The 13966-nt window shown below is 40.6% G+C and overlaps 2 protein-coding genes across 2 annotated transcripts; both read right to left on the reverse strand.

Annotated features, from left to right (window-relative positions):
• Window positions 1-1060: 1060 nt before the first annotated feature.
• On the reverse strand, window positions 1061-8041 carry LOC125315238 (probable carboxylesterase 12). The gene is made up of 3 exons (XM_048279679.1): window positions 7558-8041; window positions 7369-7393; window positions 1061-1233 (listed from the first exon to the last, which is right to left on the reverse strand). The coding sequence occupies exons 1-3, from the start codon at window positions 8017-8019 to the stop codon at window positions 1061-1063; spliced, it is 660 nt and encodes a 219-aa protein (XP_048135636.1). The 5' UTR covers window positions 8020-8041.
• Window positions 8042-9576: 1535 nt separating this feature from the next.
• Window positions 9577-13168, reverse strand: LOC125315344 (probable carboxylesterase 12). The gene is made up of 2 exons (XM_048279825.1): window positions 12674-13168; window positions 9577-10149 (listed from the first exon to the last, which is right to left on the reverse strand). The coding sequence occupies exons 1-2, from the start codon at window positions 13133-13135 to the stop codon at window positions 9664-9666; spliced, it is 948 nt and encodes a 315-aa protein (XP_048135782.1). The 5' UTR covers window positions 13136-13168; the 3' UTR covers window positions 9577-9663.
• Window positions 13169-13966: the final 798 nt, after the last annotated feature.

Consider the following 13966-nt stretch of genomic DNA (forward strand, 5'->3'; position numbering starts at 1 on the left):
GATTTATTGCGAGTTTAAGAGCATCGTCGTTGTCACAAGACAAAATTGTTGGTTCCCTTATCCATATGCCGAGATCTACAAGCAATCCTCTTATCTAGATAATCTCACGGCTAGTTTTTGCCATTGCTCAGTATTTTGCCTCCGCGGACGATAATGAAATAGTTGATTGTTTTTTCGTTTTTCATGAGAGTAGTGAGCTTCCCAATTTGATGTAGAACTCGTAATTGATTTTCTACTCATAGGGCAAATAGCACAATCTGTATCGCAATATGCCGTCATCTCTATGTTGTTATCCCGTGACAGTAGTATACCCAATCCTAAACACCCTTTTAAATACTTCACTACTTTCAACACATCATTCATAGAGGACTGTCTTGGGTCATGCATAGCATATATCATGTCTGATCATAGTGACGTAGATAAGCTTCCCAATAAGTCTCTGATATGCAAAGGGATCCTCGAGTAAAGTATCCTCATTCATCGGCGACAATACCTTGTCATCTTCAGCCATCCTTAGTCTTTGTCATATGCGGAAAGGAAGAACTTTCATGCGGTGGTGTCGTGCAAACTTCGTCGGATGTGATAGACAGGGTAAGAAAATTGATAGGATATGTATTGGGAACCATGATATTGACGGGTGAAGAAATTTAATAAGAATTATTGAGTGGACAAGAAATTTGATAGCTCAGCATCGATTTTTTTTTTCTGGTTTCTCTTTGGACGAACGAATATTAAAGATATAATTATAAAAAAAAGTTATAAATTTATTATAATTGTGTCAATTCAATCCTTTTTTTTTTTCAAGCTATGGTTATTTATTTCCACATTTCAATGAAAGTTGCATTGATTCTTATCATAAGAAACTGACTGATAGTTCCCAATTCTGGACATTTCCGACAGTAACCTCATGCATCACCATTTTTTTTTCTCGTTTCTTTCAACACCTCCTTGTAGTACCAACCCCTCTGTCTCAACACATCCTTTTCCGCAACGCAGATGAGGACCCTTTCGCAACCCAAACCCGAAAGCCTCGGATCCATCGCCGGGGTTTAGTAGCAGGTCATCGCACCCGGTGGTCCTCGGCCGCGGACCTCCTTTCGGTTTTGGTGGTCTCCGAAGGCAAGGGTTCGTTGCCCCAAAAATAAGGATGCACCATAATAACGCCTGGAAATTCAATTCCATTTAGCTTTTCCTCTCCCAATCGAATGCCCATCCGGTGAGCTATGTTAGCACCTGCGCTATTATTTACTTTTTTTTAATCATATTCCTTTTTTTTCTATAATTGTAATAATTTTTTCAGCAAAAATTTTATGTGACAGAACATATTGAGGAATTTGTTGATGTCATCGTGGGAGTTCCAATAAAAAGATTTTGTTCTTGAGTTGCATCATTTTCTCTAATAGGGCAAAGGTCCACAAGTCCTAATCAAACTTAAGACTGGTACGTCCATGTACGGATGAAGGGACAAGGCTTTGTTCGATGATTTTGATGATGGCAAAACTATAAACTTGATAATTTAATATTTTTCTAGTGCTATAAATTATTTAAATTGTTGGAAAAATCTCCTTATAATGCTTTACAAATGACAAAACTGTGCACTTTAATTATTATTTGATAAATACATTATGTTGTCATGATCGGGTGTTGTCGATGTAAGGAAGAATTTTCCACTGCCAAAGGTGTCCTACACGAATCATCGGGGAAAAGTACACGAGAAGTGCCATAACTTTTGTACGACGTTCGCTTGAGTACCGTAACTTTCAAAACGTTCACTTAAGTACTATAACTTTTAAAAATCGTTCACTTGAGTGTCATGTTAACGTGGCAGCAAGAAAAGCCGACGTGACAGCCGGAAAAGTTACTGTAGACACCAGAAAAGTTACTGTAGATGCCGGAAAAGTTACTGTATACGCCGAAAAGATGACGTGTCACGCCGGAAAGCCGACGTGGCATGCCGGAAAAGTTACTGTAGCACTCAAGTGAACGATTTTGCTCCGATGTAGCACTCAAGTGAACGATTTTTGAAAGTTATGGCACTTAAGTGAACGTTTTGAAAGTTGTGGCACTCAAGTGAACGCCGTACACAAGTTATGGCACTTCTAGTGTACTTTTCCCTGAATCATTGTAAGCTGCCGGAAGAGGATGCTCTGTTGCCCTTCTGCAATCGAAGGAGACAGCGATGATGTTAGCCTCCGCGACTAGGGCATTGAGATAGTTGTGGTAAATCGGCCACCATGCCGTTCCAATTATGAAACCTCCTCCATGAAAGTACACAAGCACAGGGAGCTTTTGGAGAGAATCGATCGCAGCTTTCAGGATGTAAAGCCTTGCAGAGACGGCAGAGTCCGATGAAATGGCAAGGTCTTTCGACTGGATGCCGGAGTTCTCATCAAGTGACGGAAGGATGGTTTCCGTGCCTACAAATCTCTCCGATGTTAATTTGGCGGCTTCGGATGGTTGCCGTAAGAAGAATAGGAAATGAGCTAGATGGATTTCCAATTGCAGTCGGTCAGAACCAGACATTCGGAGTCAAAAACAAAAGAACCAGACATTCAGAGAAACAATAAGAAGAAAGTTTCCTATTATGGTTGGACTGCACAGGTTTGAGAAGAGGAGAACCTGTGAATTGAGAGCTTTTGGTCTTTATTTTATTTTATTTTATTTTGCCGTGACTTGAAGAATAAAAGAGACGCGTAGAGAAGTTCTCGTTTGCTCGGACCGACGTGTTTGACCACTAGAATCTGTGCTGTGAGTTTCACATCCAATTCAGTCGTTTCTATTTGGAAAGATTGTGAGATTGGGTGTGATATGGATTTAAGAAACACTCGAGTGTGTAAGCGATCGTAACTTTGCAATACCCTTATTGATTAGTGGATTATTCGCGACTAGCTCTCCATATGAAGTAGGTATCGATACTCGTATTAAATCACGTAAATCTTCGATATTCACGTGGTATGATACAGAAAGTAAAGTGAATTAAAATGCGGCAGGATAATTAAGGTTGCTGAGTGAGGATTGAGTTGCGATTTGAAAGCTTGATTTGACTAAACGACCCATGGAATGTTGTCTTGCATATGAGAAAAACAAAACAAGCCGTACCTTTGCTTGGTGGACCCCAAATCAAATTAGGGAAGTTAATAACCTTGCTTTGTTCCGAAACTCAGTTCAATTTGGACTCTTTTTTACATTGCCAAATTCGAGAGTCGGGCACGGGGGCAGATTTCCATCTTGGGTTGATTTCATTTACGGGATCAAACTCGAGACATAATTAGTACAAATCTCCACATTGGCTCAAGTGTCACAATTGTATTGCTGGAACCTCATATTGCCGGTGCTACTCTTCCATAGCCCTCATAGGCTTGATATCTCCCATGCTCCCTCACGGGCTTGATAGTCATGGACAGCTTTTAAGTTCAAGCTACAATTGAACTTTACCGTAAACGTAGACCTTAATCGAACATTAAGGACGCGAATGATAACCATTCTCTTCCTAAGCTCTATTTCTAATTAGAAATAGAAATTCTATTCTCTGAATGACTTTATGAGCAGAAATATGCATTTGATAACGATACAAAATTTCTATTCTCGGGACAGAAATTCGTTTGATAACAACATAAAATTCTTACAACTTAGACGATTGGCGGACGATGGCCGGTGGCTCAAGACCGGCTGTGGGCTAATACTAGCCAGGGACCGAAGATCGACAGTTGGCGAACTACGACCGGTAGCAAGTGAACGGCATCCAGGGACCGGAGACCGCGAGATGACGGCGTGCAAATGGCAACCATGGTAGGAGATCGGCGATCAACGGATGGCCGTGGGGGGGGCGAATAGCGAATAGTCAACAGCGAACGAACAATGGCTAGGGACCGCCGATTAGCTGGCGAGGACTAGAGGCCGACAATCGGCGGATGGCGGCCAGCAAAAAGGCAAATGTTGGCCGGGAACCGGCGACTAGCAGATGACAGCGGGCAAACTACTACCCCGCACATGTCGGCCGATGACCGGAGATCCGTGAATGAGTTGGGGACTAGAGAATGGGGACTAACGATTGGCAAACAGCTACTAGCAAATGGCAGCGAGGGCTATATACCGGCAAACGATGACCGGGGGAGAGCAAAAGGCAGCCTAGGATCGGGGACCAAAGAGCCGGAGACGGGCAGATAGGGGTGAGTAGCCGACGGGTGGCGGAAGGCAGCCGACGGTTGGAGACCAGCGGAGGGCGACGGGCAATCGATTGCAGGGACATGAGAGAGAAGGAGACCACACATGAGAGAGAAAAAGGGAGTGAGCAATGAGACAAATTCTTATTTCTGTTCCAGAAATAAGAAAGTAAAAATTTCTACTTCTCATTTCTGTTCCGAACCTATTTTGGGCTAAAATTTTGTCCCCAAAATAGAAAAATGAAATTATTTTATCAAACAAATTTCTGTTCCAAACTTATTCCTCATAATAGAAAAACAGAGAAATATAATTGTTATCATGCACGCCCTAACTTCACTTGCACATTTAGATACTCCATATAGATTTTCAAGCACAACCTTCTCTATTGCAAAAGAATTAAAAGTATTGTCACATCTATACTTGTGAGGAGTCAATACACACCTTATAAGAGTCAAAAGCCACAACCACCATTGATATTACATGGGTCACCTTATTACAGGTACGGTATGTGGGCTTGATCTCCCATAGTCCTTCATGGACTTGATCAGCATAGACATCTTTCAAGTTCAATACCTTAACTGAACACTAACACCATTTGCACATTTAGGCTACGTTTGGTTCACGAAAAATGAAGTGTTTTTGGAAAATGTTTTCTAAGAAGTCGTTTTCTAAGAAAATAACAATATTTTCCGATGTTTGACAAAAGCTGAAAACGAATTGGAAAATGTTTTCCATTGTTTGGTAAGGAAAATCAATTTTTATGACACATAAATTTTTTATTTTTTAATTATCTTTTTATTTTTTTTTCATTTTTTCGATTTTTTTGTTGCATAATTACATGGCTATGGAGGAACACACACATATATAAATTTTTATTTTTTGATTATCTTTTTACATTTTTTCAATTTTTTTGTTAAAATTGTTTGATTTTTTTTAAGGGAAGTGGAAGGTGTGAGAGCTCTCCGCCATGAAAATGGCGATCCCCTGCCCCGTTTTCAAGCTCTGCAAGCAAATTTCACATCTTGTCTGCAACAACAGCAATGGATTCGAGAAATTGAATAGTAATGGGGATGTTGCTCCGGAGCTCGCCGCCGCCGCTCCTCTTCGGAGCCGTCTTGCACGGGTACCTCGGGCTGCTGGGCCCCGGACGAGGCGAGCATGGCTGCGGAGGTTCGACAGCAGAGGAGGGGCTCGGTTGCGGTTGTAGCCGAGACCGGGAACGCCGGAGGGGAGGGGGAGGGATTGGAGAAGAACCCGAATTTGGAGGAGATTCTGGGGCTATTGCCGGTCTTGCCGCCATTGTTGATCCACGGGAGCTTGCGGGAGAAGGTCTTGGCATCGTCGTCATCTTTAGGGATGGAGGTGCGTAACGCTCTTCTCCAACCAAGGACGATTGTTCGTCCTTGTATCCGCTTCGTTTTGGGTGGGGGGGGGGAGAACGAGAGAGAGAGAACAAGGATGGAGGAGAGAGAACATGAGAGAACAAAGATGAAGAGAGAGAGAGAGAGAGAACGTGGACTGAAGAGAGAGAATAGGGATGAGGAGAGAGTTTTCTTTCAACGTCAGAAACTTGGGGCCCATATGGTAACACTCTCTAGAAAATGTTTCTGTTCCAAAAGTGTTCCCACAACACTTTCGGAACGTAAACGCTTATGGTTGAAAAATGTTCCAAAAAAGAAATACTTTTGAAGCCAAAAAAGAACTTGTTTCTGGATTTTGGAACACTTTTTAGAAACAACTCGAGGGCGAGCTCATATAAGCCACCACCACCCACCATTGTCCGCCGGGAGTTGAAGCAGCTCGCTGGTCGCCGCCGCCGCCGCTCGCTGCTGGCCGCTGGTTGCGGATCCTTCCTTTTAGTGATTTTTTTTTTGTACTTACCAAACGTGTTTCTGTTCCTAGAAATCGTAGCCAGGAGCAGAAATACAAAAAAATGTTTCTATTCCAAATGTGTTCCTAGGAACAGAAAGATTGCCATATGCAGCCGTACGTGCCCACAGGGCTAAGATGGAGAGGGAAAATGATTTCCATTTCTCAAGATGAGGAAATCATTTTTCTTAATTTTAGAAGATTTTTTTGTTGACCAGAAAATGTTTTCCGTTGACCACTCATTTTCTGCCACCCAAACATCGAAAATTGGGGAAATTGTTTTTCGAGAAAACATTTTCCGTGAAACAAACGGAGCATTAAATAATTCCATGTGGATTTTCTAGCTCAACCTCTTCTATTACAAATAAACTAAAAGTATTGTCAGATCTATACTTGTCAAGAGTCAAATACACGCCTTATAAGAGTCAAAAGTTACAACAACCGTTGATTTTACATGGATCACCTTATTACAAGTACCGTCTGTGTTGATTGCTGCAAAAAAAGAAAAAGAAAAAATCCATTATCTCGAGAACTTCTAGTTTTAGTTTCATCTTGAGTTGAACACTGTCCAAATGCGCACGGCAATGCGAATAATACTCCTACCCATAAGTAGTGGAGAGTTGTAAAATGTAACTCCTCTATCGATAATGGGGCAATAATTTATTCAAATGATGTAGTTTATTTAATGACAACCACATATATTTAACAAAGATTTAGTTCACAAGATATACATGCGGCTAGACATATACCCCATGTTTCATCATGTTCACACTATTGACTTTTTTTAAGTCCACACAAGCAATTATTTCAAATAGAGATAGAAATAACTACGGATTGGCACAACCAAACGAAGTTATGACCATAACATCTAACCCTGTTCATCCTCTGTCATGAAGGATGCCAATTTCTTCATCAACTTCCCAGCATTATCACAGCCAGGATTCGACAAATGGAAGACATGGTCCTCCCCTGGCGTTTCCATCACTTCCACTACGCCACTCCATCCACTCCGACTCAACATCTCCTTGTAATACCACCCTCTATATTTCAACACATCCTTGCCAGCAACACAAACCAGGACCTTGTTCCAACCCAAACCCGAGAGCCTCGAGTCCATCCCCGGGTTCATCAGCGGGTCGTCACAGCCGGGGCTCATCGGGTTTGCCGCCCGCCAGAGCATTTCGTAGAAGGACCTCTTCTCCGGTTCCGTGGTCTCCGAAGGCAACGGTTCGTTGCCCCAGAAATAAGGATGCACCATCATAATGCCCGCAACTTCGATTCCATTAAGCTTTTCCTCTCCCGATCGTATGCCCATGTTGTGGATTATGTTGGCACCGGCGCTATCTCCGGCCAGAAACACCTATGAAAAATAAAAAGAAATGAACTTGTAATAGAGGTTCACAAGACAGAGTGTTGTATCAGTTACCGTGCATTTTTTAAAAATCCACGTGGGCCAGGTGCACAAAGTCCAGGCTGCCTGACTCATAGAATACCTAAAAAGAAAAGGAGAACATTTAAGATTACCTTCTCGAGACAAGCATGAGAATTCAGCCACTCCTCGGGGCCGTTTCCGGTGGAATGAGAAGCCACCCACTTGAGGGCAGTCCACGAATCGTCATAAGCTGCCGGAAGAGGATCCTCCGGCGCCCTCCTATACTCGACGGAGACGGCAATGACGTTGGCCTCCGTGACTAGGGCATTGAGATAGTTGTGGTAAGTCGGGGACCACGCAGTTTCGAATATGAAGCATCCTCCGTGATAGTACACAAGCACGGGCAGCTTTCGGGGAGAGTCAATCGCCGCTTCCGGGATGTAGAGTCTTGCCGAGACAGGGGAGTCCGATGAAAGGGCGACGTCTTTCGATCGGACGCCGGTTTTTTCGTCCAGCGACGGAGGCACGGTTTCGGTCCCCCAGAGTCTCTCCACTCGGCCATCGTTGAAAATCCTCGCGAATGGAGAAAGATCATAGAGCACTTCTGTTTCCATTAAGTTTTGAAGTGAAATGGAAGCCAAGATTAGTACTGAGGACGGGAAGAAGGAGAGTCAATCAGAACGTTCAAATTGTGCTTATGTTGACCGACCAATGAGCGACTTCCTGGTTGCACAAACCTTTGCAAGATGTGGGGTCGATTTATATGGTTGTTTAATTTCCACAATCACAGCAATTTCCACGAAACTTCCATTGTCATTTCCCTTCCCCGGACATATGCAAAAGATGATCAAATAAATTCAATACTAAATAATATAATGTAGAAAGTAATTGGGGAAGTCAATTAAGGTTAAGAAAGTTTGATTTGACTGATTATATTGGCCAATCCATGTTGATATGGCACGTGCGGGTTCGCTAATTAAAGTTTTTTGTTTATTGACTTGCAAAATTTACTGTAGAATAGATTGGGAAGGTTAAGTAAATAATAGATTGGATACCATATAATTCAATGTAGAAAAAAAATTAGAAAAAAATAGAAAAAATTAAAAAAAAAAATCATCTACGTTAGAGTTTTTGGCGTCCATGTCAAGTTTCTGGTGAGGCGAATCGCTAACAACACTTAAGTGACCTATTTTTTAAAATTTGTGACCCTTAAGCTAACGGAAAAAAAAAGTTATGGCAGTGAAGTTCGAAACTCCCAACCATTGGCCAATGACCCAAGGAAATGAAAGAATTGGTCATATTATGGCACTCTTGTTATTCTTATCCCTATTTACAGTTATACAAAAAAAAACTCAACAATGGTTGCTAAAATTGCTTGTAAGCCATCACAACGAACAAAAACTATAATACACCCTATTTTGTCAATCGAAAGTGCTGCAAGAATAATGTACCACCACAGCATTTATCACATGCTGTGATGATGAGTTGATGATCCGGAAGCATAACTATATGCGAGTCTATAGAAAGAAAATATTACCTCCTTATTATACTATGTCATACTAATCAAACATTGATAAAATGACGAGAAACCTAAATTTTTTAAGCTGTTGGGCAACATTTTGAGCCAACTTTTGCTTACCATACCAAAATACGGATAGTTACCAAAAAAGTCATGAACATATTGTCGGGAAGCCAATTAAGTTATAAATCTTTCAATTTAGCTAGTCTAAGCATAAATTTTTTTACGATTTGTGAATATAGTCTTCGGGTCAATCTTGGATGGAAACTACTGGCGTGGGCACCTACCTACGTGGCACAACCGGCTGAAATGAAGAAATTTGCAATTTTTTAAATAATTTTTCTGAATTTTCTTTTATTTTATTGCTTTCCTTTTCCTTCTCTTTTCTTTTATTCTTTTTATTTTTGTTTTCACAATGGTCGGCAAGGGCTCCACAGTCGGGGCTTGCAGCCCCTCGCCCATATCTAAATCTAGGCTTGGCCATGCGACCTAGCTCTGGAAAGGGCTTTGCTGCCCTCGCTTGGCGACCTCTGTTAGTCATCTATGTCAAGATCAGGGCATTTGCAAGAAATTACTTTGTAATGTGATACATCCCAAGGATTGAACCAAGTAAAAACATCAAAAAATTATTTGGGTAAGATAACGATCCTAGTGAGTTCATCACCTTAGTATAAATAGAGATAGAGATAAATAAGGTTTAACCCAGGCAAAGAGGTTACTAACACCAATACGTCTAACACTATTTGCCCTCCTTTATGAAGGAGACCATCTTTTTCATCAAATTCACAGCATTATCACAAGTAGGATTAAACAAATGAAACACATGATCCTCTCCCGGTGCATCCATCACTTCCGCAACTCCGGCCCATCCACTCTTACTCAGCACCTCCTTGTAGTGCCACCCTCTATGTCTAAGAACATCCTTCTCAGCAACACAAATTAGCACCCTGTTGCAACCCAAACCCGACAGTCTCGGGTCCATCGTCGGGTTTATTAGCGGGTCGTCGCACCCTATGTCGGTTTTTCTCACTACGTTCCAGGACCGTTCGACCAAGGACCTCTTCTCGGGTTCGGTGGTCTCCAAAGGCAACGTTTCATTGCCCCAGAAGTAAGGATGCACCATAATAGCTCCTAGAACTTCAATTCCCTCTGGCTTTTCCTCTCCCAGTCGGATGCTCATGTTGTGAACTATGTTGGCGCCCGCGCTATCTCCAGCCAGGAATACCTAAAAAGAACGAAAAATGAACTATTTACACTAATCGAGAAGAGAAGAGAAGAGAATGTTGTATTGGTCAATGTTGCTTGAACGTATATCACTGGAGAGAGCATGATTAAGGTGATACAATATTTAAATAGTATACTACGCGGTCATCTAACAACTTAAATTTCTATACTAGTTAGCAATGTTCTCATAAAATCTTGAAGTTTTAGGGTCCTGGGGAGGGGCCCTTGTTGTCGTTCGCGAATTGATTGAGCACCAACGTATGACTTACTATCTTGTCAGCCCAAGCTGCACATCGACTTTATCTATTGAAGCTCGTCAAAAGCTAGTATTCTGATATTTTATTGTGATGGTAGTGCATTTAGAGGGATCAATTACTGGGCTGGGCCGCCCAAACCCGAGAGATTTGGGCAATGCTTTCACATAAGAAAGCTCGACCCAGTCATCTTTGGCCCGATCCCGAGCTTGCCCTATTCGAAAATCACTGCATAATGATCATCTTACGCGCAATTATACGCAGCAACTGACAACTTCTGCTCTTTGTTTATTCATGCATATCATCCGGCAAGAATGAAAATTACTCCCATAGTACCAGTTCATATAAGATGGTTGTAGGGGAAAAGAGCCTGACCATATGAAATTTTTTAACATTATCAAGATAATGTGGGTAACTAACTTGAATAAGAGTTAGTAATGCAAAACTAGTCGGTAACTTAATTGCTGGAAATCGGGTAATACCTCCAATTAATGTTGACAACTACCAAAAAGAGTCGACAAATTTAAAAAAGTTGGTAGACAAAGAAGTTTTTTTTTTTCAAAATGAAGAGATGTTGGTAATTCCCCAAAAATAAAACCAAAATTAACATTGGTAACTAACTTAAATAAGAGATGGTAACACAAAACTAGTTTGTAATGCAATTGCTGAAAAGTTGGTATTCAATTTAATTGAAATTGATAATTTCAAAGAGGAATAAGTGTATCGGGAATCCTAAAACTTGTCACAAAAGTGCAATTGACTCCTAAAACATTCAAAAAGTGCAGTGTAGTCCTAAAACTTGTCACAAAAAGTGCAATTGAGTCCTAAAACTTTAAAAAATTGCAATCAAATTGTAAAACTTGTTAAGTTGGTGTAATCAAATTGTAAAACTTTTTAACATTTTTTGTTTGTCAAGTTGGACAGAGTTAATGGAATGATTTGATTGCAAGTTTTAGTACCTAATTGCACTTTTTGAAAATTTTAGAACTCAATTGCACTTTCATGATAAATTTTAGGACTACTGCATTTTTTCAAAGTTTTAGGGCTCAATTGCATTTTTATGAAAAGTTTTAGGACTTCCAATGCACTTATCACTTTCTTAAAAGAGTTGGCAAATTTAAAAGTTGATAAATGAAGTAAATAAAGTAGTAACTCAATTGAAAATTGGTAAATTTAAGTAGAAACAAATAATTATTTGTAAACAACTCAATTGATAGTTCGTAACCCAAAATTAGTTCATAATTTAACTGGAAAAAAAGTTGGTGAGTCACAAATAAATGTTGGCAATTATATATCTTGGTAAATTTTGAGGCTTTATTAAGAAAGGTAAACACAAATTGATAAAAGTTAAGAGATAATTTTTTGCTAGAAATAAGAGAAGTTGGTAATATGAGATAAAAAAAAAAAACATGAATGGCTAAGTTAAATATAAGTCTATCATGCAAAATTAGTGGGTTATTTAACCGGGTAATAACTCTAGTTGAAGTTGGTAATTTCGAAAATGAGTTAGCAAATTTAGAAACAAAAATATTAAGCAAGACAAATAAAAGTGATAAATCAATAGAACATTTCATAAATTTGAAAGAAAAATATAAATAAACATTGGTAAGTTACTCGCATAAAGATGGATAAACTTATGAAAGAGATGGTAGATATTAAGGCATTGTTGAGAAAAGCAAGTAAAAGTTGGTAGGTAAAAATAGGAAATTTTGGTAATTTAGATACTCTTAAACTAGTTGATATTTTAATAGAAAGTGTTGGTGAGTTACCAGAAGGTTATGGGAAATTAGGTGGCCGGTCCTGTTTTTTACCAATAGCTTTTTGAAATTTATCAATTCTTTAAGAAATTTACCGTTACGGAAAAACTCTGGTTCTTTAGGTTAACATCACAATTAACCTGAAATACATCCTATTTAATTAACTCTTACTTAAGTTCAGACCACAAAAAAAAAAAAAAAAATCTTCCTTAATTCGTGAATTTCGTCACCTATTTCAAGAAACCGTAATTCTATCGATATGTTAAAAAGCGTCTGGACCTCTTGGGACAAAACATACGAAAAGCACAATCAAGAGACATAAATCTTATTTAGTGTCCTTTTTTGCCATATTTTTCCTCGACCCTTTGGTGCTTAAAGTTGGACTTTTTCAATGGTGAGCACCTCAAATAAGAGCTTACACATTCACTTGAGGGACATATAATGAGTATAGACTCCTCTCTATACGTCACCAAGCAGTCTAGAAACGGGGATAAAAACCAAAATTCAAGATCACCTTCTCGAGATTGGCATGAGAATTCAGCCACTCCTCGGGGCCGTTTCCGGCGGAATGAGAGGCTACCCATTTGAGAGCAATCCACGAATCATCATAAGCCACCGGTAGAGGATGCTCTGGCGCCCTCCTGTAATCGACGGAGACAGCAACGACGTTAGCCTCCGCGACTAAGGTATTGAGATAGTTGTGGTAAGTTGGTGACCAAGCCGAGTAGTTTATGAAGCGGCCTCCGTGAAAGTAGACAAGGATGGGGAGCCTCAGGGGAGAACCTAGCGCCGCTCGCGGGATGTAAAGTCTCGCCGACACGGCAGAGTCTGGCGAAATCGCCAGGTCCTTCGATTGGACGCCCGTCTTGTCGTCGAGCGACGGGGGGACGGTGGCCGTGCCCCGGAGTCTCTCCACTCGGCCATCCTTGTAAACCCTTAGGACAGAAGGCAACTCATAGGCTACTTCTGTTTCCATCGAGTTTTAGTGTGAAATAGAAGCGGAAAAGTAATGTTGGAGAGGAGGAAAGGAAGAAAAGTTCGTTGTGGTTTCGCGCTATTTTGACGCCTTATATACTGGGCCATCGCCGAAGGTCTTTGTCATATGTGGAAGGAAATAATTTTTCATTTGGATTCTTCGTTTGACCAGCCAACAAGGGACCATTTACGTGTTACATTTTGTCTTTGCAAGATATGGTCCACCTAAATGAGAATTTGATTGTTATTTGGCGTCTTCCGAAAGCACGAATCTGAACGATATGATCCATTTATAACTATGTAATTGGCCTGCTGAATAAACTTCGTCTGCGGTCACCAAACTTATGTGACATTTATAACATCATCATTGAATTATCGTATCAATCACCCAATGCAGTGAAGCAGATTGATGCATTTTGACCAAGTTCTGGTCCCGTTTTCCAACGAAATGATAGCATGGCGACTGCGTGGTGCTCATATAACGTCCACTAAGTGTCATGTTAGCCCTAACAAAAATAAAGAACTACGCAATTGGGGAAGAGCAAAGACTCCATGAAGGTGGTGAACGGTCTCTTGCCATTCTCTCACTTCCTATTGTAATTTTTCAGATTCTTTTCGGCATTCCACGGCTCCTAGTTCGTAACCTCATGGGCCAAGTCACAACAACCCAAAAAAGGAAAAAAATTCTTCAAAAAGTCGTAAATCTATTGTACAGCGGCCCCGAGATGGGAGTGGAGGACGGCCCTACGCCCAGGTAACAGCAACATTGGTTCAACAAAGTCAAAATATAATCTTTCCGTTGGCTTTCCCGATTCATTCGTGAATAAGAATT

Source organism: Rhodamnia argentea, chromosome 5 (assembly GCF_020921035.1).
Source record: "Rhodamnia argentea isolate NSW1041297 chromosome 5, ASM2092103v1, whole genome shotgun sequence".
NCBI classification, from domain to species: domain Eukaryota; kingdom Viridiplantae; phylum Streptophyta; class Magnoliopsida; order Myrtales; family Myrtaceae; genus Rhodamnia; species Rhodamnia argentea.

Coding starts and splice junctions, on each gene's coding strand:
- LOC125315344 (XM_048279825.1), bottom strand. CDS start 13,135: ATGGAAACAGAAGTAGCCTATGAGTTGCCTTCTGTCCTAAGGGTTTAC. Junction 10,150..12,673: donor CTCATGCCAATCTCGAGAAG/GTGATCTTGAAT, acceptor CGTTCTTTTTAG/GTATTCCTGGCTGGAGATAG.
- LOC125315238 (XM_048279679.1), bottom strand. CDS start 8,019: ATGGAAACAGAAGTGCTCTATGATCTTTCTCCATTCGCGAGGATTTTC. Junction 7,394..7,557: donor CTCATGCTTGTCTCGAGAAG/GTAATCTTAAAT, acceptor TATTTTTCATAG/GTGTTTCTGGCCGGAGATAG. Junction 1,234..7,368: donor TCTGGCCGGAGATAGCGCCG/GTGCCAACATAA, acceptor ATAATAGCGCAG/GTGCTAACATAGCTCACCGG.